Source organism: Phalangium opilio, unplaced genomic scaffold (genome assembly GCF_054372755.1).
Source record: "Phalangium opilio isolate 3A_F unplaced genomic scaffold, DU_Popi_V2 ptg000217l_1, whole genome shotgun sequence".
In the NCBI taxonomy this organism is placed as follows: Eukaryota; Metazoa; Arthropoda; class Arachnida; order Opiliones; family Phalangiidae; genus Phalangium; species Phalangium opilio.
In genome coordinates this window covers 1,067,167-1,087,561 of record NW_028324218.1, presented here as the reverse complement: position 1 = coordinate 1,087,561, position 20,395 = coordinate 1,067,167, and the positions used below count along the sequence as shown (strand labels likewise).

The following is a 20,395-nucleotide window of genomic DNA, read 5'->3' as shown; positions in this document are numbered from 1 at the left end:
CCTATTGTTTATACCATAAGTTCATAAGATATGTTCTATAAGTTTGTCACTGGTTACTGAGAGCTTGTCATGAAGTGACGTAGATGAAACGTCATAGATTCTCGTAAAGCGACTCCTGGTTATGCGCTGTCAAAGGCTTAGTACAGACTAAATGGGAAGATGGACTGCAAAACCGCGTGTAGTCAATTCTCGCGTCGTTCTCGAACCAGCTCTCATTAAGTCTCTAGCATTACGAAGTATAGGAAGTTATGTTTATACCAACAAACGCAAAATCTCATTCATTTCGGGTCTCGTAAATAGGCCTATATAATGTTTAAATTGGTTTAATTTTTTATTAGTTCAGGTAAAAAATAAGCGGACAGTAGTTTTCCGTTCTCAACAGATTAATTTATGTAGATAATTTAAACGTTCGGTATAAGGGATTTCGACTCCATTTTGGTCAAATATAACTTTAAAAGAATTCATTAGGAATGTTTTACCACCCTAGCCTAATTAATACACGGTTTTCTTAAGTCTGCAATACCCTGTTTCCCATCTTTATACTCTCTTTTCGATACTAATACCCAATGTTACAACTTTCAGAACTTGAGTCGATGACGAAATAAAGGAGTTGGTCCCTTGGAGTTGTATCGATATCCTTTGGTATTTTTTATATACTATCGTATACACGTTTTACCTTCATAGTTCCCTGTTTCCCAATACTAGAAGCTTAGCTGCAATGATGCAACAACTTCATTTGTAATCTATGCAAGCTCTATGTTACAACTTTCAGAACTTGAGTCGATGGCGAAAACAAGGAGTTCGTCCCTTGGAGTTGTATTGTTATCCTTTGGTATTTTTCTGATACTATCGTATTCCCCCGTTTATCATCATAGTTCCCTGTTTTCTCGGCCCCTCGAGCCTTCTGCTGCCTTAGTCCGAGCCCTGTCACCGACCACCTCCTGGCTGGGCTCGCCGCCGACGGTGTCCCGCCTCTGTCACCTGCTTAAGGGGCGTTGCCGGGCCCGCTGGCCGATCCCGTATGCCTTGACGGCGGTTCCGCAGGTACCATTTGGGCACAGGGATGAAGGCAGGAGGGGGGCGCTGTAGAGGCCCCCTACGCGCCGGAGCAGCGCCTAATCAAATGCATTCTGAGTTCCCTGTTTTCTAATACAATGATGCAACAACTCCATTTGGTAATCTATGCACGCTCTATGTTACAACTTTCAGAACTTGAGTCTCTGTCGGAAACAAGGAGTTGGTCCTTTGGAGTTGTATTATTATCTTGTGAAATTATTCTTTTCATGACAATCAAGCTACAGATATAGCAGCGTAAGTTCATAATATATGTTCCATACGTTTGCCACTGGTTACTGAGAGCTGGTCATGAAGCGACGTAGTTCATAGATTCTCGTATACGGGACTTACGAGGTTACCGCCCCCTTTTCGGAGAGTTGTTCTGCCAAGGCTACGGAGCGCGTTCGACGACAGCGAATGTCAGCGCCCACAGAAGTACCTCTCGTAAATCCCGTATAGCAAGCCTGGCTTAGTACAGACTTATGGAACATATCATATAAACTTATGATATTAAGTAATAAGCTCTCAAATATGGATACATAGAACAGATACTACTACTAGTTTCCTTTTTGCAGATGATAAAAATATTCATTGTAATGTGAGTATTGGGAAAGTTGAACAATTGTACATCAGTACCAAGTCCATCTGAAGTTTCACGATCAGGAGTGCAAACACCGACGGGAAACACCGTGCTTTCTTAACATAACAGAACAAGATGGCCCAAGGGCTGGGCCTTAATAGTAATTTTACACGGCTCACGTGACCCCCCCCCCGTATAGTTGATCTCCAATAAATCGTACAACTAAAAACATTTCTGAAACACAATCGTGTATCCCTTTAATTTCTAATAACGTCACATTTCAAATAATATTAATGAAACTAAATTGTGCACCCCACTAAAGTATAATTTTTAAAAACCATACGAATCAAATAATGTATTTAAACAAAATCCTGGATCCCCTAAACCAGAAATCACTATGACCGTAAAGCGTCCCCTCTATTTTACGAAACCTAACCTAACCATCCAGCATAATCTCTGATGTATCACGCGCACAAAGTGCAGTAGTGCACGAAAATTATCATCTTGTTTCCCTTCACTCAAAAAAGCCCGCGAGATTTAAACTACCTTTCTTTCCTCTCTCTCCGAGCGGGATGCCCCCTCTCCCTCTTCCCCCTCTCACTAATATACCAGGCAGGCAGTTCTCTCTCTACGCGGAGCTTCGTATCGCCACCGCGTACGCTAGCGATCTCTCTCTCTCATCGTAAGCGTACGTTTCGCGGACGCGACCGGTTTCCCTCTCTCTCTCATCGTAAGCGTTCGTTTCGCGGACGCGTCCGGGACAGGGACAGGGGTTTTGGTGCCGTTTCTTAAATTTTACCGTAATTAAAATTCCGTGTAAAATTAAAAAGGGCGAGCCGAATAGGTTGACATGACACACTCTTAATAAACAGAATAAATGACTTTAACAATGAAATTTTGCATACAGTATAAAAGTTGTAACATAAGCATGGTTTGATATGCTTACGGTTATAATTAGAGATGGCCGATACCAGGCTTAACCCGATACCGATCGATACCGGTACAAACATGAACCGATACCGATATGATCCAAAACCAACCGATCCGATACTATTTTAAAAAATAGGCCAAATTGCCCGTGGATTTTTAAAAAATAGCCCAAATTGCCCGGGGATTTTTAAAAAATAGCCCAAATTGCCTGGGGATTTTTGAAAAATAGCCCAAAATGCTCGGGGATTATTAAAAAATAGCCCAAATTGCCCGGGGATTTTTAAAAAATAGCCCAAATTGCCCGGGGATTTTAATAAATAGCCCAAATTATTTCCCCCGGAGCTTATAGCCCTACTTTTCAAAAACCCCCGGAGCTTTTTTTTGCCCGGGGATTTTAAAAAATAGCCCAAATTGCCCGGGGATTTTAAAAATAGCCCAAATTGCCCGGGGATTTTAAAAATAGCCCAAATTACCCGGGGATTTTTAAAAAATAGCCCAAATTACCCGGGGATTTTTAAAAAATATCCCAAATTGCCCGGGGATTTTTAAAAAAATAGCCCAAATTGCCCGGGGATTAAAAAATAGGCCAAATTGCCCGGGGATTTTTAAAAAATAGCCCAAATTACCCGGGAATTTTTTAAAAAACAGCGCAAATTACCCGGGGATTTTTAAAAAATAGCCCAAATTACCCGGGGATTTTTAAAAAATATCCCAAATTGCCCGGGGATTTTTAAAAAAATAGCCCAAATTGCCCGGGGATTTTTAAAAAATAGCCTAAATTGCCCCGGGGATTTTTAAAAAAATAGCCCAAATTGCCCGGGGATTTTTTAAAAAATAGCGCAAATTACCCGGGGATTTTTAAAAAATATCCCAAATTGCCCGGGGATTTTTAAAAAAATAGCCTAAATTGCCCCGGGGATTTTTAAAAAATAGCCTAAATTGCCCCGGGGATTTTTAAAAAAATAGCCCAAATTGCCCGGGGATTTTAAAATATAGGCCTTAATTGCCGGGGGGGATTTTTAAAAAAATAGGCCTTAATTGCCGGGGGGGGGGGGATTTTAAAAAATAGGCCTTAATTGCCCGGGGAGATTTTAAAAAATAGGCCTTAATCTGAACATTTGCCAACACGTCAGTATGTCGCGACTCAACCTGAACAGTCTGGTCAAACGCAGCAGCATTCCCGAGCTCAAGCCCTCAGCAATGTGGGCAGGTGGTCACGATTTGGATGTTCATAGGATGGATTCGTTGGGTTAAGAAAGTCTCTCTCAAACATGAATAAAGTGTCCTTAAAAATTTTTCCTTTTTGTTATTTTCACTAAATTTTTCTATTCCATATAAATTTTATTCAATTGTCATTACGTTCCTAATAAATATGATATTTTGAAATTAATTCCGAGTGTTTTTAGTTTATTTAATGATAGAATCTACTTGTAAACGTTTTAGCCAATAGACAGTTTAGTGCGTTTGTACTTCCCGCGAAGGCCAATCAAAAAATTCCTCTAATTAATTAACCTATGCTAATTACAGAAAGAGAGAATATGAATCGCAGCTTTTAACCTCGGCGCTTTATTACGTGGTAAATTAAATCAAATCATTTAGGAAACATTAATTAGTTATCAAATTAATTAATTTAGGGTGCTCAACTTGAAAGAAAAACGGCTGAAGAAAGAATGCGTCAAATATCTCCTCAAGCTCAAACGTTTCTTTCAAGGCAACTTCCAAACGTTTAAATATACCAAGTGTTGCCACAAGGTAAATTCATTTCTTACCCACGCTTGTCGTCTTCTTTGAATATTAAGAGCAACTATGCCAATTCCTACGTTAAAAAAAAATTATTTACCGCATGGTCTTTTGAAATCAAACCCTTTTTCTAATTAATATCTGGATTTAATTAATTTTACCAAAAATAATAAGCAAATCCCGCAATGTTGCATGATTAATTTTAGAACTATTTTTACGCGAGCAATTAAAGACTAAATTATACAAATTTTATATAGTAATTTTAAGGTTAAATTAGTTAGTTTAATAATTTTTTTTAAGGAAATATTTATATAAACTTTAAAGTTCCAACTTCTCCCCCTGAAAACTGTTAAATTAATTGCGTCAAAAGTAAATAAAAACAAGTGTAAATAAGATGAAACAACAATTATTCTCACCCAAAATGCCTTTTTATCCCAGGGTTTTTGGCCAACATCAATTATGGGTTGCGCTGGTCCAATAATGGTCTTTCCAAGTCCATCACCTTCATTCCAACTTTGTTCCTTCATAATGCGTCTACCGAAACCCTGCAAGAACGTCAAAAAGGGTAAGTACGCAATTCCTTACCAACACTCTTCTTGGTACACTCACTTTCGCGTATCGTTCGAAACCACCAATTTTGCCCGTATCGCGTTGAAAATCGTTAGTGCCACTTCTTAAACTAGTTTCTTGCCTCATGGCCTTTGGCGTCTTTGTCACCAGCGCCTTAAGAAGTTAGGAAATATTTCTTGGACTTGTGATTGGATCTTAATTTACCTTGTTCGTAATAAATACTCATATCGACGTCATCGGCAGTTTTTTCATCAAACAATACTGGGCATCCGTGTAGGAAAGCAAACCAGATCCACCTTTTTCCCATTTGAGTTCAATCTCTTCTTCAAAGAGACGCTCTTTGGCGCGCTCTTGACTGCGTGTTACGTCATTATGTAGGCTTTCGTGACGTTCCCATTCTTTGCAAGTATCATTGTCGTCGTCACTCTGCCATTTATAAACTTATGGAAGCCTCAAGTAGTTACCCCTGATTGGCTAATATCCTCTAGCGGCGGTTCATCCTCTATCGGTTGTTGTTTCCTGTCCACGAACTTATCAGTAATTAGATGCAGGCTTGGAAATAAGGTTTATTTCTGAACTAGTCCTCCGGACCAGTGACCCCTGATGTCTTAAATACGAAACTGGTCCCAATTTAATTTTCTACTGGTCCCAGGACTTGTGGTCGTTCTCTCTTCCAAAAAAATCTCCCTCGGCTTAGGGTTGTATACACAACTGGACTCCTCGAGTCGAAATTTATGTTAAAATGAAAATAATTAAAGAGGTCCCCATAGCAATTTTTAATAAACTAGTCATTGGGAGCAGTGACCCGCGCGTTTTGAATAAAAAAAGTGCTCCAAGCTATTAATAAACTGGTTTTTGAGATGTCCCCTCGATGTCCTGACGAACTCGTGTTTTCCATCTTGGGTACTTCCTGTCCCATTCTCGGCTGTCCACTTTGGTCCATAATCGAATGGTACACTACTGTACTTTTGTTTGGCCCTCGATCGAGGGAATTCCAAGCCCAGTTTCCCAATTACCGAAGAAGGTAATCGGCATTGACGTATTAGATCCATGAAGACTTTAGTCGGGGTACCAACGTTTCCATTGGGCATACCAATAGGCGGGTGCATTTCAATTATAGTTTTTTAAAATAGGCATTTCACAAATATTACTTTTAAGCCCCATGACTCGAGTGCAAAATACGGCTAATAAGGAACTCCCATACTTTGATGATCCAAATATATTTGATCCGCATATACAACATTTTAAACACCAGTATAAAAACCTTAGAGTTTCTAATACAATTAACGATTTATTCTACAGGGCCGGTAGGCCCTTGTAGATATGACATGACACCCTTCCGTAATGTTAAAGAAAAAGTCACACCTTTTAGGGTTAGCGTCCCATAGAAAAAGCATTAAAAAATTTTCGTTTTTTTAACGAAATGGTCATAGGCCATACGGAAAAAGTATAGCGAAGTTAGTTTTCGGAATACTTCTAAATTAACAAGCATTTATTAAACGGGAAACTTACGGGTTTCGATTTTTAATTAATGAATTCTAATTTTTGTAATTTAACTAATTAAGATAGTAAGTCAAAAAATTACTTTTGGGTCAGATGTCAGCCTAACCTTATAGCGCGCTTAAACCTATTTTCTTCATTTCGTTCTCGTTGACAACTAGAAGGTCCTAGGTTTGTGGGTGCTAACAAGTTACGTTGACTAATTGTAAATGTTGGCTTTCTTGCTGATTTTCCTAATTTCTTAGCAGTAGACTCCAGCAAATTACTTTTGTATTTCGTCCGAGCTTGAGCACCTTTATATGTATTTTCTAATTAACTGTAGCACCCTTAATAAGAAATACGTCGTTATCAGGTCGAATTTTCGTCTAGAAAAGTAATTCAGGTAAATAATTACAGTTAATAGAGGTTTTTATATCATTTAAAGTAAGCTTTTCGACGTTCTTTACGGCCAAGGCTTAAGTTGTATTTTAGTTACTCTATGTTATATAGTGTTTATAGTGTCTTTCCTTTTAAAGATTATTAGAAAGCTAATTTCCAGCTCTGTTTGGAATTACAAAATACGTAGTCTGCTTCGATTCATGCTACAAATCCCAACCCTAGGGCCAAGGTTTTACGCTTCTTGTAACTTAATACTGTATCTATGACAGTAAAAAATGGCATATATATCCAAATTATTATGGTTTAGAAATCAACGGTAGTGTTTTCACCCTGTGAAGAATTCGACTTCAAAATATTACAGGAAAGATGACAAAATTTCCAATTTGTTTTCCCTTCGGCAGTTAAAAGAGTGGTGTTAATGTTAGCGCTGTTAAGTCAACATTCTCATTTGAGGACTGGTATAAACGGTTTCATTATTTGTTAATCTCACTAAAATGCTACTAATTGTCAATGTGTGTGGTATAATTCCTGAAACTAAACCAATGTAGAGGACCAGATTATTCGTTAAAACAATTTTGATCCTATTGAATCAGTCATACAGTGATGTTACGTTATCATTTTATAAACTACTTGTTACTAACAGTGGATTGTTTAATTCATAAGAAACAGTTGTGCTGGTTAATCCAGGAGGACAGTGTCGTTATATAATTTAATTAGTCAAATAATTTTCATGTTTACAACCCAGATTCTCTCAACCTAACCACGTTAGAAACGGAGGGTTACGTTGTTTTCTATTTCCACAGTCCACATTGCCGTTTGTTTATTGGTTTAAATTGCTATGAATTGTAAAGGTATTTGATTTAATTACTGATATTAAAGCTAAACTATAGAATAACATCATTCATTAACATATTGTATAGATAATCTTTATGTTACCACAAACCTAGCTCAGGATATGATAAAAATTTAACGCAATTTGTTGGAAATAATCAAAAACTCCTCTAAACATTAGAGTTAAGGTGAATTATTTTTTAAAAGACATTTTATAAGCTTAATGAGCACTGACGACAAGTTAATTTCAACGTAATTAACTGTAATTAAGGTAAAATTAAACTAAAATATACATTTTTTTGGATGAAAACTCAGATAACTCTTAAATGATGTTCTTGATTAAGATTGTATCTACCCAAGCCGTTGGTAAAGCCCCACACATAAGCTAATTTAAATTATCTCCAAAGTACCTTAATAGGCGCGAAATTCAAAACTTTAGCGTAAAATGAGAATCTAAAACTCCACTAAAAATTGCAATTAAGGTGAAGTATACATTTAAACTCATTTTATAACACTAAATGTATAGTGCCAAAACAGTCCTACGTTAATTAAACATAATTAACGTGAAATTAAACCAAAATATACATTTTTTGGATAAAGGCTCAAATAACTTTTAAATAAACTCTTTAATTTTGATTAAAACTACCCGAGCCATTGGTAAAGTCGAATATTTTCTATTTGACACTTAAGTTAATTTAAACTATTTTAAAGTACAATAATTGCCGCGAAATTCAAAAGTTTTGGGTTAAAAAATGAATTTGCGGAAAAAATATTAAACTGCACTAAACATTGCAATTAGGGTAAAAAATTCAAATAAATTTTAAGCTTAATCCACTCTCACGAGAACCACGCTCAAATTAAGATTAAAACATCACAAGTTTTTCGTACAGCCACAGTAGTTTCCTATTTCACTTTCAAATTAATTTAAATGATCGTTAAAATACATCAGAAGCGCATACATTAAAATTTTAGGGTGATTGCAATTAAAGTTAATATTTTATTGAAACTTGTTTTATAAACGAAATCCACGCTAGATAAACAAGATAAGCCGTTATATTAAACTTAAGTATAATTAATGTGAAATTAGCCCAAAACACGAATGTTTTGGGTAAATTCATAGATACCTTATAATTAGACTAACAAATTAAAATTAAAACTACACTTATCTTTCACCCAGCCTCCATTTTCCTGTTGAATTCTTACGATTAATTAAATTGTCATTTAAAAGCATTTTTCCCATTTTTAAAAGAGAGCCATTGAAAAGGCGCGATATTTAAAAGTTTTGGGGCAAAATAGTGATTGTTCCGCAAGAGTCAAACAGGCACTCCTCTAAAGTTTGCAATTTAGGAGAATTTCTTATTCAAACTCGTATAATAAACTGCAATAACACTAATAAAAGAAGATAAGCCGTTAATTTCAACTTAATAACCATATTTAACGTGAAATTAATCGAAAACAACAGGTTTTTTGGGTAACTATAGATAACCTTTAACTGAAATAAGAAAATAAGATTAAACTACGCGAGTTCTTTCAGCCTAAACGTTTTCCTATTTAACACTAAAATTAATTACATTATCACTATAATGCATTTAATAGGCTCCAAATACAAAATTTTAGGGTTAGGAATGTGTCAAAATGTAACTTTTCCATTTAAATTTTAATATATCATTAACATAGTTCGTAAAATCACCAGCAACAATTTAATCTGGCAACATTCAATGCTGTTGGTCTGATCTCGACAATACTGTATGTGTATACAGTGATACGAAACAAATATTTTTCTTCCATATTTCAAATACCGTCGTTTTTAAACTTCTTTCATAAATAATGTACAACCATAAGTCTATTATGTAAGGTCCCCATAATAGACTTATGGTACAACATTATATGGATATCAAAATCAATGTTATTGGATATAAGTTAAATGTAATTAACGATAATTAAGTACTTCTTTAAGCAATTAGAAATAGATCAACCCCAAATGTTTGACGGTAAAGCAAAAATAAAATTATTCAAATTTTAATTACATTAAGACTGAAGTGACAGATATTATAAAAAAACGTCTTGGTTTGGACCAAGGCCGAAAAAACAAACGATATGTGTGAGGTTTATCATTTGACTGAAGTTTCAGATATTGCAATTGTTTTAGTTATTTTTATCCATTTAATCCTTAATCAGTATTAAATTCAATCAACTGATTTTACTGTTAATCGATCCATTCCCTCTAAATTAATTGAAAAAATTACATATCTACGCTTTTTCAAGAACAATTACATTTTCCGAAAACATTTTATCATGAAATTAATTATTTTGAAGGGATTTCGTGTCGATGATTACTAACTTGAAAGCACATTGACGGTCATAGTTTTAATTAAGGCTGGCTTGACAAATTTTGAAGTTTGCAGCAAAAAAGTTTAAATCTGTAGTAAGTTTCTGAGAAGACTGATGTTCAAGAAATTATGATAAATAACTTATTTTGCTCAAACTTATTTATAAACTAATGTCGTCCTCATAAGACAAAGCATCAACGTTTATCGTGTGTGGTTTCTTTGAGTAGGTGGCACTCTGTAGCACACAAAAAATTTATTATTTTATTTTAATGTATGCGCTTTTGATGTAACTCCCCCCCCCCCCCATTCCTTCATATTCCCAATATATACAGTTTTACGATCACCAGTGGTTCCAGTGTATGGGTCATCTGAGCCGTCGCAACACACTCAGCCAATATTATCATATAGTTCGAGACCTTTTCACATTAGTGAACGGTACATGACTCTCCGGACTTGCCCGCCAACATTAATAACCTAAAACTATAAAACATTCGTGTACATGAATGATTACGGTTGTGGCCTGACACTCGCTAGCGCCTGAAGGACCGATAACTCAGTGTAATCGGTGTACATTTGTAAGTGAGTGGACCATTTTGGAAATTACATACAGATAATTAAAACACAGGGGTGATACCACCATTGAGGTCTTCTCTCTCTCTTGCCTAGAAGCACCGCTATAGGCAGTGAGATTTGACTAGCCTCTTGCCTGTAGTGAACTTTGGCACAGTCTGGCGGTGACCCTTGGTGTGAGGGAGAATACCCCAATGGTGGCCTCGCCACTGTGTGTTTTCCGAAATGGTCTTTATGCGTACTAAAAGGATTACACGTAATACGTAACCGGTGTACAAGTAGCGCCAACAATGTAGAAAGGGGTGGTGACGTTTCAAATGAAGACTGAATCATAGAGGCGACAATAGAAATGTAGCATTTCGTTATACGAAATTAAATGTATAAATTAGTGCAACACCCTTGTTTGGAATCCACTATTAAATATTTACATTTTCCTTTCGAATTATGTCAAAGTTCACCTGCTCTTTTAAGAAAGTCAGTAGAATATTTCAAATATTCTATATTGACACCTCAATACGTACTCCCTTCAAAATAATTAATTTCATGATAAAATGTTTTCGGAAAATGTAATTGTTCTTGAAAAAGCGTAGATATGTAATTTTTTCAATTAATTTAGAGGGAATGGATCGATTAACAGTAAAATCAGTTGATTGAATTTAATACTGATTAAGGATTAAATGGATAAAAATAACTAAAACAATTGCAATATCTGAAACTTCAGTCAAATGATAAACCTCACACATATCGTTTGTTTTTTCGGCCTTGGTCCAAACCAAGACGTTTTTTTATATATTAGAATGATATCAAAAATAAAAGGGAAGACCGTTTCTTCATTTTTTGTTTGCATGTACTCCCGAGTGTTGCGGGTTGAAGTTTTACAGGCGCCCATAGGAAATATATGGAGTGAATTTCCCCTGGATGTCGGCTACCATTCGATTATTACGTTCATTTGAAAGTAAGAATATTACCAGTATTTTATCGACAAATAATGTTATATAATATTAGAAAAATTAACCGTAATTAATTTTTAATTTGCATGATGTTTCTAAAAACCGTATTTTCGTGGATTTCTCGCGATTGTGGTTCGTGAGAATGACTTATATGCAGCCCTTAGCGGCTCAGCCCTGGTTCACAGTAATTGAATTGGGGTGATCAACTTCCATCACCAGCAAGTTTTCGCCATTGGTTTTCGCCTTCCAAAGGACCAAAGCAGGCTCTTCGGGAAGCAAAGGCTCAAATTGGTAAGGTTGAATATTGAATTCTTCCTGCCCATCATCCGAATTCGAATTTTCCTCACTCGATTCGCGAATTTCAAACAATCCTATTTACAAACAACCAATGAATCATAGTCGCCTTATCGACGTCACTACGGGGAAAACAAGTTGGCCGGTATTCCGCGGTTGGTTTGAATTTCAAAATATCTAAGGTACTTTTCTTAATTTTAAACGTTTTAATTCGATTTTTTTTTGGCACACATAATTTTAGGCACATTTTTTTTACCTAAAACTGCCCTCATCATGTACTAGTCGGAAAACATTGAGAGTATCCCTTTAATATTTTATTTTGGCCTATTTTCACCTACTTTGATTGGATTAGAATAAAAATTAATTGACCTGACTTTTTTATGAAACGTTTCTCCGAAAATTTGGATTCCCTTAAAAAACTGGAAAAGGAGAATGTTTCTTATGTTGAAAGGAATTTAAAATTAGAAGAAGTAAGATCCTTAATATTTTATTTTGGCCTATTTTCCCCTACTTTGATTAGATTAGAATAAAAATTAATTCACCTCACTATTTTCGAAACGTTTAAATAGGAATTAAGCAACTGCTACAAGTATTTTTTTATAAGGCGCGAAACGAAGACCTACGCGCCATTCATTACGTCACGTGCAAAGGTCACGTGGGATAAAACGGGTGCCGCCCCGAGATACCTCTCTCACTGTCACTGAATAAAATAGTTCCCTTATTATTAGGTCATATTTGAATGATAAATCAGTAAAAATAGATTTAAAATTTATTATAAAAATCGAAACTTATCTCGTTTGTACGCAAAACTATGATGTAAATTAAATATCACGTGTAATTAGTTTTTTATAATAAATTATCTCGACCAATAGGAATAGAGTACCTCGCCTCCGTCGGCTTTCGCGCGCTGGGCAAGCTTTGCTTTTGTCTACAGACTTCAAGTTAAAGACATTTTTGGGGTGGCTTCGTCCGTAGCGGCTGTCAGTTCGTGGTGTAGTAGTTTATTTTTAGACGCCGGTGTTCAAGTGCGGCTGTCATTTGCGGCAAAACGACAGATATTCGTATAGGTTTTACCTGGTGTTGCGTTCTCTACCTTTTCGGCGCTAGTTACACCTGTCAGTTCAGACTAAACCAGTAAGCCTTGTGTAGCTTTATAGTGCATCGTACGGTTTTACCTGAAATAAACCTGCGCAACTTTACTTAGCATCATTGTGCGGTAAAATAAACCCCCAAACTACGGTTCATTATCCGTGAGTAAACCGTTTTTGTGTTTTTAAAAGGGTGTGCTTTGTCTCTAGACGCGTTTTTAGGGTTTCTTTTGTACGGCTTTTTGGCAAGATTGATTCATAGGTACGTGAGAACAATGTCAAAAATTAGGTTTAGCTCTTAGCCCTAGACATTGTCTCTTATCCCCTCGTGTTATGACCCCCCCCCCCTTTGTCAAAGACCTTGGATATAATATTGTAGGCCTGCAATAGGTAAAAATATAAAGTAGGAGGAGCTAATTGAAAAATATAACAAATTGTCACGAGTCAAGTTCAAAGTCTGGAGAAATGACGCTCGCGCTCAAATTCGTAAGATCTTGGAAAGAATGCGCGTGAGGAAATTTGTTTTCTTGCAATAAGATATTGTGAAAAAATTCTACATCCATGGCTTAACAATAAAAAACCAGGCTCACGTCACGTGCAAAATCGCGCGCAACTGTGATGACGATTTCTTATTTTTTAACAAGTTATATAATCACCTATTTTTTTTACGGTTTCCCAAAAACTTGGTGGGTACATGTACGCGTAAGGTGAACATCCGTTTCGACCAAACAACCCACTATTTAGGCCTAGCGAACTCTCATCAATTTTATAAGTTGCGTGTGTTGTTTTTTTATGCCAAGACTCGCCGAAGATATACTTCGTAATTAAGGAATTCCATTGGGGTATGAATTGGGAATATTTTTATTTTAGAATTTTTAAGTTAGGCTTAGAGAAATTGTCGATTTTTTTTTATGTTTTTAAATATTTGGCTTCATGAAAAGGTTTCTCAATGCTCCTAGGAGCGTATCAATACGCTTGGTTTTATCTGCAAGCGTGTGACACTGTCATTTGATTTACTTAAGATTCTAAAGATTAAAAAAAACCGGGGGAAATACTTAACTGTGTTGGGGCTAACGAAGGGTTTAAAAATTGTAACCGAGGGGCTACTCACTTCGGAATTGATAGTTTACACACATGGAGGATTCATACCATTTACACCAGGAGGCAGGGCTACCTTAAGGACAAAAGCAGACGGGTTTCTGTCCTCCAGGTAGCTTGGCCTTCTCGTGATTGGTGTAAATGAATCCTCCATGTGTGTAAACAAGTTATTAGTAGATGCAAATTATGAATTCATAGTGACAGACTAAAGTGTTTTGCTTTTGTTACTTCCATTCAGATTGGACAAAATGCGTGATATCATTCTTACAAAATATTTTTAAATGATTATACCCCCAAGAACATTTGAGAAGGGTTCTTTCGGGAACGGGAGGTTGGGCTACTTGGTGGACAAAGTGTAGTACCAAGTAGCCTAGCCTCCTGGTGTAATGGTATCAATCCTCCTAGTCTGAAAACGATGTTACAGTTATCATAACAGCCAAAAACTAGACGCTGAAATAGGCTAATGGCACATCATGTTATTGCTTCATACAGTCAAACTTGGAGCACTTTCCATGTTCTATAATTTAAGTAGACCTAATTTTACTTGAGTCATTCACTCTGTCAAATGAGTTCAGACCCACGACCTTTTCAAAAACCTTTTCATTAGCTTATTAAACCAATGTATCGCTTCTGATTGGAGTGTATAGCCCCTCTTTTTTCTAAAGGAAATCTTGTACCTTTGAAAAATTTTGGGTTTTCTGGTTGGGTTTGTAGATGCTGCAAAATGCTTAGATTTATAAAAGGGAAAGGACATCAGCCTAGCGCTGAAAGGTTGTTGAAGTTACAAAAGGAGTTGTCTCAATTTTCAAAGGTATTGTGGTATTTTGAGGGGATTAAGTGATATGAAACTTTTTACTGAGAAATTTCAACAAACAGACCATAGCACACGGCTTCCCACATCGCCCAAGTGCATTAGCATGGGACCCGAAATTAAAATTAACGGCTATTGGTACCCGTAATGGGCAAATTAGGGTTTATGGGAAACCAGGTGTGGAATTTAGTAATCAACACGAAAATGAAGCTGCCGTTACTCGTATTCAGTTCTTGGAAAATCAAGTCCGTAGTCTATGTTTTAGTCTTTTAGCAATTCGGAGACTAGTTTTGTTATTAAATTATTTTTAATTGGACTTTAGGGAAGGTTAATTACCCTTCTTGATGATAGTACTTTACATTTGTGGCAAATTGATGTTAAAAATGATAAATCCGTCTTAATTGAAGTTAAAGAGTTAGAATTAGAGAAGCGGTAAGTTAAATTTTGTGGCTAGAAGACAGTAGTTGAAGTTTAAACATTACCTTTTACAGTAAGTGATATCTAGTTTATTAGGGAGAAGGTATCAGATGCCTAAGTATTCGCGCGCCATAGTCCCCCCTTGCATTTTGAAAGGGGGGACGTAAAAGGAGGACGGACTATTTCGCCTCTCCTCAGTCGGAAAATACTTAGGACCAATGAGATGCTGCTTGTAATTTAGAGGAGGGGATTAACTCCGGACCTACGTTTGTAATCCTGGAGATAAAGCTGGAAATGTGCAGGCGAATTTATACCTTCTCCCTAATAAACTAGATATCACTTCTTGCCTTTAATCTATTTTTTTGAATCATTCAAACTGTAGTGACATTTTTCTCTAAATTTTCACAAGAACGTAATGTTTGATCTATTGTTAGTACAGAAAATGATTATTGTGAACGCAATATTTAAACTTCAAATTATTAGCTTCAGCTAAAATATTTTTAAGTATTTGGGCACTAATTAAAATATTTTAGGCTACAAAAAGTATCCGCGACTTGCGTACGGTCCAATAATGAGCAGCTATGGTTGGGAAGCGAATCGGGCAACATTTACACTGTCGATTTACTGAACTTGAAGGTTCTTGAGGAAGAACTTATTTGCCAGGATGTAGTTATGCAAAGGTATCTTATCCTTAATGGACTTTAACCAATCGTCCAGGACTCTTCAATAAGACTTAAACAAACGAACTTTCTAGCGTTCCCGACGACTTTAAAGTCAACCCTGGCGCGGTTGAAGCCATTTCCCAACACCCAGCCGATTCGGATAAGATTTTAATTGGTTATAATCGCGGTTTAATCGTCTTGTGGGATTGTGCTAAAATGGCCGTTGAAAGTACTTTTGTGGGCAATCAGCAGCAGTTGGAGTCCATTTCGTGGAGCAGGAATGGAACGTCTTTTATTGGTGCCCATAATGATGGCAGCTATATTACGTGGGATGTTTCCGATCCATCCAAAGCAAAGGAAAAGCCTCAATGGCCTCATGGTCCATTTCCTTGCAAATCCATCACGAAATTGGTGTTGAATGCTGGGGAAGACGGGTACAGTTGTTAATTATTGATCTATAAGTATTTCGGGTTGGGTTTTGAAGGTTATTTTAAATGAAATTAGGGATGATTTCATCGTATTTACGGGTGGTATGCCTCGCGCCAGTTATTGCGACCGACATACTTTGTCCATAATCGGTGGTGAAAAATACAAAGTTCTCGATTTTACTTCCAAAGTTGTTGACTTTTTTACGATAGATGATGATGGTAATATCAAAATAATCTCTTATTTAGTCGCCTATTAGTTAAAACTAATGTCTTAAGTTAATTTTGCAGAATTAGGAAGCCCCAAAGCTTTAATAGCTTTAGCCGAAGAGGAGATAGTTGTAATTGATCTATTATCGGAAGGGTTTCCCCAATTCCGTCTCTCTTACCAATCCAGTCTTCATTCTTCCGCTATTACCTCTTCGCAACATTGTGGCGATGTACCCGAAGAAGCTCTTTCAGACGATAAAAATTCCCGTTTGGAGACGAAATTAGAATTACAAAATAATCCAAGTTCTTCGAATTCATCCGAGATGGACTCTATGGAGGATATCCTAGACAGTCTTATAGTTTGGGTAAGTCTTGGCTTTTTGTTAATGCAAGGAAGTTGAAGGAAGGAAGATTAGAATGGCCCTTTAATAATAAGACCTGTATAAAATAATCTACCAGTTTTTGTGTGATTAATATGATCTATATAAACTAATTACATATTGATTAGAAAATATTTAAAATTAAATCCCTTATTAGATCAAATCATTCCAAGTTCAAGCGCCTCACAGCACCGCTTTTGAACTGTCCGATGGAGTAGCACTGGCACAGGTGCTGGCTCAAATGTAAATACACGTTAGTGCTTGCTTAAAAATATTCAACTTTTCATATAATCCTCTTAATAAACTACAGTGAGCCAAAATATTTCAATTCCAATTGGCTTGATCGCATAAATATGAAACTCTTTGAGGAAACTCAAAAAGCCTTAAAATTTCAATTGGAGGCCAAATGTTTCAGCGAAAAACTGGAGCTGGCAAAGCAGAAGGTTATTGATGAAGTTAATTTAGAATTCGAAGAAGTAAGATCCTTAATATTTTATTTTGGCCTATTTTCACCTACTTTGATTAGATTAGAATAAAAATTAATTTATGAAATGAAGAAAACTGGCCAGATGGAAACGTCCAGATTTTTGGGAGTCGGGTAAACTTGGGGTCCTGCAAAATCCCCAAAATTAGCTTTCGGGTCCAATTTGGGTCTTTGTTTTTCCTTAAAGTCCAATAAAAAAAGCTAGATTTCAAAGCTGAGCCATTATCCCATAATAATTCATTCCAAGCTATTAATAAACTGGTTTTTGACCCGTAAACCTGTCTTATTTCCTAGCCTGCTAATACCAGCGTCGGTGCGGATTCGCTGGAAGAACTGGATATCTTGGAGGAAACCATATTAGAATTGCCACAAAAGAAAACCAATTTGAAACAAAAAAGAAGGTCCCTTAGCGTCGGTTCAGGGCTAGCGACAGTAAGTGAATTATTTTAATTAATTTTTCTATTTAATTTATTTAAGGAAGGTCGGAGTTCACAGCCAAAGACGGAGATTTCGGAAAGGACATGAGGAGTAAGCCCATGCATAATCCTCGTCATATGGACAAGTTCGCCATGATTTCCACTCAACGCGATCGTCCTAATTGCGAGGAGTTGTACGAGACGTTCAAGAGGGTTTGCGGACCCATGAAGATGAATGTCGCCGCTCCAAAAATGTAATTTAATTGATTTTTAATTAATTAATAGTACTTAATTTTTAATTTGTAGTATTCGCGTCGCGTCTGCAAAAACTTTTATCTTATACTTTTAATTGTAATTAATAATTAATTAATAATAAAATTTAATTTTTAATTATTTTAGTATGAGCGTCAGTGACGACAGAACTACGTCATTCCTCAACGCTATCAAAGACGCGATTAAAATGGGCGCCACCCTTATCGTGGCCATTGTGCCAAATAACAAAGCGGATCGTTATGACGCCATCAAGAAACTTTGTTGCATCGAATGCCCTGGTCATTATTTAATTTAATTAAGTTAATTAAATTAACCTCGTCAATTATTAACCATTTTTTTAACAGTTCCTTCTCAAGTCGTCGTAAGCCGAACATTATCGAAGAAACAAATGTTGATGTCAGTGGCGACTAAAATCGCCATTCAGATTAATTGCAAGTTAGGAGGGGAGGCTTGGGCCCTGACCATTCCTTTGAAACAAAGGACCATGATTTTGGGCATTGATACTTACCACGATTCCTCGGTAAAAGGGAGATCGGTCGGCGGACTCGTTGCTTCCATGAATGAACTATTCACCTGTTGGGCGAGTCGAGTGGCTTTCCATAATAATCGGGAGGAATTGTCCTCCCAGTTGAGGGCCAATTTCGTCATCTTGCTTAAGAAGTACCATGGAATTAATAAGGATACGCCTGATTTGATTATCGTTTATCGCGACGGACTTTCCGATGGAGAGTTGGAGTATGCCAAGGAGTATGAGGTGAAACAGTTGCTGGCTGCTTATGCCGATGTTACCGGAGGGAACAAAGTTCCTAGATTCGCTTTTGTCGTCGTGAATAAGAGGATTAGTACGCGTTTCTTTACCAATGGAAGGGGACAATATGATAATCCGCCGCCTGGGACTATTGTTGATACCGAAGTGACCAAACCGGAGCGGTAATTATTATTTTTCATCATTTCTTCATTAATTAGCGGGTTCATACAAACAGGGAAAACCTTTCTTGTTATTGCTTTGAACTTAATTGGTGGTTTTGTTTTAATTCTTCTGTTTTAGATATGATTTCTACCTGATCTCACAAAGCATTCGTCAGGGTACTGTCTCTCCGACACTCTTCAATGTTATTGAGGATACAACTGGTTTGAAACCTGATCACATGCAGAGAATCGCTTACAAGTTGACCCACATGTACGTCAATTGGCAAGGAACCATCAGAGTCCCCGCTCCTTGTCAATACACTCATAAATTGGCTTTCTTAGTCGGCCAATCCTTGCACAGAGAACCCGCTGATATTCTCTGTAACCAGTTGTTTTTCCTTTAAAGGACGACCAAAAAAAAACAATCGATGGTATTGTCAGATAAGTACTGCTACTTAACTGTCAGTTAAGTACCATCCTCATTTCCCCTTTTTTATTTTTTAAATGAAGAAAAAAGTTCTTTCTTCGATAATTTTTCCGTTTAAAATGTTCCTATTTCCAATTTATTAACGTAAGGTAAAAATCGGGTGTTTTTTTGTTTTCGGTTTAAAACTTAAGTCAAAATATTGAGTCACTGACTTCCCTTTCCCTCCCTGATTTTTTTACAATTACATTTTGATACTTTAAAAAAAAAAAAAACTCATTTTTGAACGAGTCTCCTTCTCCGATACTTCAGTATTATTTTCGGTTATTTTTCTATAAACATTCCAAATATGGTCATATGATCTTAATTTTGTTTTTCAGTTTTATTTAGTGATTTTTTTATGTTCCTGTGCATGTTAATAAGACTTAACACATTAAACTCAAAATATTAAGTGCCTTAAAAGTTAAAACACACACCAAAAGAGTGCCAACTACGAACTTGTCAAAATCAAAAACTACCTCGTGTATTATTATTGTTGCCAAATACTGAAGTTGTTGTTCGGAGTTTTTTCTTCGATAATAAAATTTTGTTTGTGTTTATTGTAAAAACTTTAGTAAAGGTTAAAAGTTTCATGAAAAATCCGATTTCTTAATTAAAAATTAGGCCTAATATCCTCGTGGGTTAATGACAAAGGCTTAGCGAATAGTTAAACTGTTTATATTTATATGGGTTAATGACAAAGGCTTAGCTAATATTGTATGTTTTAATATAATATATAGTTTAAATCACAGAATAGAATAGGCTTAATGAAATCTATTATTCGGTCATTCAACAGCTGTAATTAATTAGTCTTTTATTCTAATTAGTAGATAATTAGTTCGTAGCCAATATCCGCGCGAAATTATGAAATTCGGAACAAAATCTTAATATTTTAATATAATTTACATTACATTACAGAATAGGCTTAACCGTATCCGTCATTATGTCATTCTACAGCTGAGACTAATTATTCTATTACTCTAATTAGTTAATTAGTTTCTACTTTGAAGCCAATATCCGCTCGGAATTA

At 36.2% G+C, this 20,395-nt stretch overlaps 3 protein-coding genes across 8 annotated transcripts; 2 read left to right on the top strand and 1 right to left on the bottom strand.

Moving 5' to 3' along the window:
- Window positions 1-119: 119 nt before the first annotated feature.
- Window positions 120-2,011, top strand: LOC149615443 (uncharacterized). The gene is made up of 3 exons (XM_089856489.1): window positions 120-1,044; window positions 1,210-1,311; window positions 1,632-2,011. The coding sequence occupies exons 1-2, from the start codon at window positions 757-759 to the stop codon at window positions 1,285-1,287; spliced, it is 366 nt and encodes a 121-aa protein (XP_089712615.1). The 5' UTR covers window positions 120-756; the 3' UTR covers window positions 1,288-1,311; window positions 1,632-2,011.
- A 2,189-nt stretch (window positions 2,012-4,200) lies between these two features.
- On the top strand, window positions 4,201-19,965 carry LOC149615441 (uncharacterized). 4 transcript variants are annotated; one of them, XM_089856474.1, is made up of 16 exons: window positions 4,201-4,318; window positions 4,745-4,871; window positions 14,630-14,726; window positions 14,792-14,971; window positions 15,049-15,158; window positions 15,677-15,823; window positions 15,898-16,239; window positions 16,310-16,452; window positions 16,522-16,805; window positions 16,978-17,063; window positions 17,131-17,296; window positions 17,599-17,705; window positions 17,786-17,974; window positions 18,120-18,271; window positions 18,338-18,923; window positions 19,042-19,965. In XM_089856474.1, the coding sequence occupies exons 3-16, from the start codon at window positions 14,640-14,642 to the stop codon at window positions 19,304-19,306; spliced, it is 2,844 nt and encodes a 947-aa protein (XP_089712600.1). In that variant the 5' UTR covers window positions 4,201-4,318; window positions 4,745-4,871; window positions 14,630-14,639; the 3' UTR covers window positions 19,307-19,965. The 4 variants fall into 4 exon arrangements, with proteins under 4 accessions (XP_089712600.1, XP_089712596.1, XP_089712597.1 ...); XM_089856470.1 differs by lacking the exons at window positions 4,201-4,318; window positions 4,745-4,871 and adding an exon at window positions 11,303-11,726; XM_089856471.1 differs by lacking the exons at window positions 4,201-4,318; window positions 4,745-4,871 and adding an exon at window positions 11,909-12,979.
- LOC149615442 (G patch domain-containing protein 3-like) lies at window positions 4,312-10,813 on the bottom strand. 3 transcript variants are annotated; one of them, XR_016375846.1, is made up of 4 exons: window positions 5,099-10,813; window positions 4,916-5,029; window positions 4,723-4,851; window positions 4,312-4,652 (listed from the first exon to the last, which is right to left on the bottom strand). XR_016375846.1 is itself a non-coding variant. In XM_089856490.1 (3 exons), exons 1-3 carry the CDS (start codon window positions 5,000-5,002, stop codon window positions 4,614-4,616), a joined length of 255 nt encoding a protein of 84 aa, XP_089712616.1. In that variant the 5' UTR covers window positions 5,003-10,813; the 3' UTR covers window positions 4,312-4,613. The 3 variants fall into 3 exon arrangements, 1 of the variants encoding a protein (XP_089712616.1); XR_016375845.1 differs by having other exon boundaries at window positions 4,916-5,274; window positions 5,341-10,813; XM_089856490.1 differs by having other exon boundaries at window positions 4,916-10,813.
- Window positions 19,966-20,395: the final 430 nt, after the last annotated feature.

What these genes read in the sequence shown, in the direction of transcription:
- LOC149615443 (XM_089856489.1), top strand. Translation starts at nt 757, where the DNA reads ATGTTACAACTTTCAGAACTTGAGTCGATGGCGAAAACAAGGAGTTCG. An exon ending in CCTTGACGGCGGTTCCGCAG is followed by an intron (nt 1,045 to 1,209) that starts GTACCATTTGGG and finishes TACAACTTTCAG; the next exon opens with AACTTGAGTCTCTGTCGGAA.
- LOC149615442 (XM_089856490.1), bottom strand. Translation starts at nt 5,002, where the DNA reads ATGAGGCAAGAAACTAGTTTAAGAAGTGGCACTAACGATTTTCAACGC. An exon ending in GTTTCGAACGATACGCGAAA is followed by an intron (nt 4,852 to 4,915) that starts GTGAGTGTACCA and finishes ACGTTCTTGCAG; the next exon opens with GGTTTCGGTAGACGCATTAT. An exon ending in GGGATAAAAAGGCATTTTGG is followed by an intron (nt 4,653 to 4,722) that starts GTGAGAATAATT and finishes TTAATTTAACAG; the next exon opens with TTTTCAGGGGGAGAAGTTGG.
- LOC149615441 (XM_089856474.1), top strand. Translation starts at nt 14,640, where the DNA reads ATGCTTAGATTTATAAAAGGGAAAGGACATCAGCCTAGCGCTGAAAGG. An exon ending in TTCAGTTCTTGGAAAATCAA is followed by an intron (nt 14,972 to 15,048) that starts GTCCGTAGTCTA and finishes ATTGGACTTTAG; the next exon opens with GGAAGGTTAATTACCCTTCT. An exon ending in GCACAGGTGCTGGCTCAAAT is followed by an intron (nt 17,064 to 17,130) that starts GTAAATACACGT and finishes AATAAACTACAG; the next exon opens with TGAGCCAAAATATTTCAATT.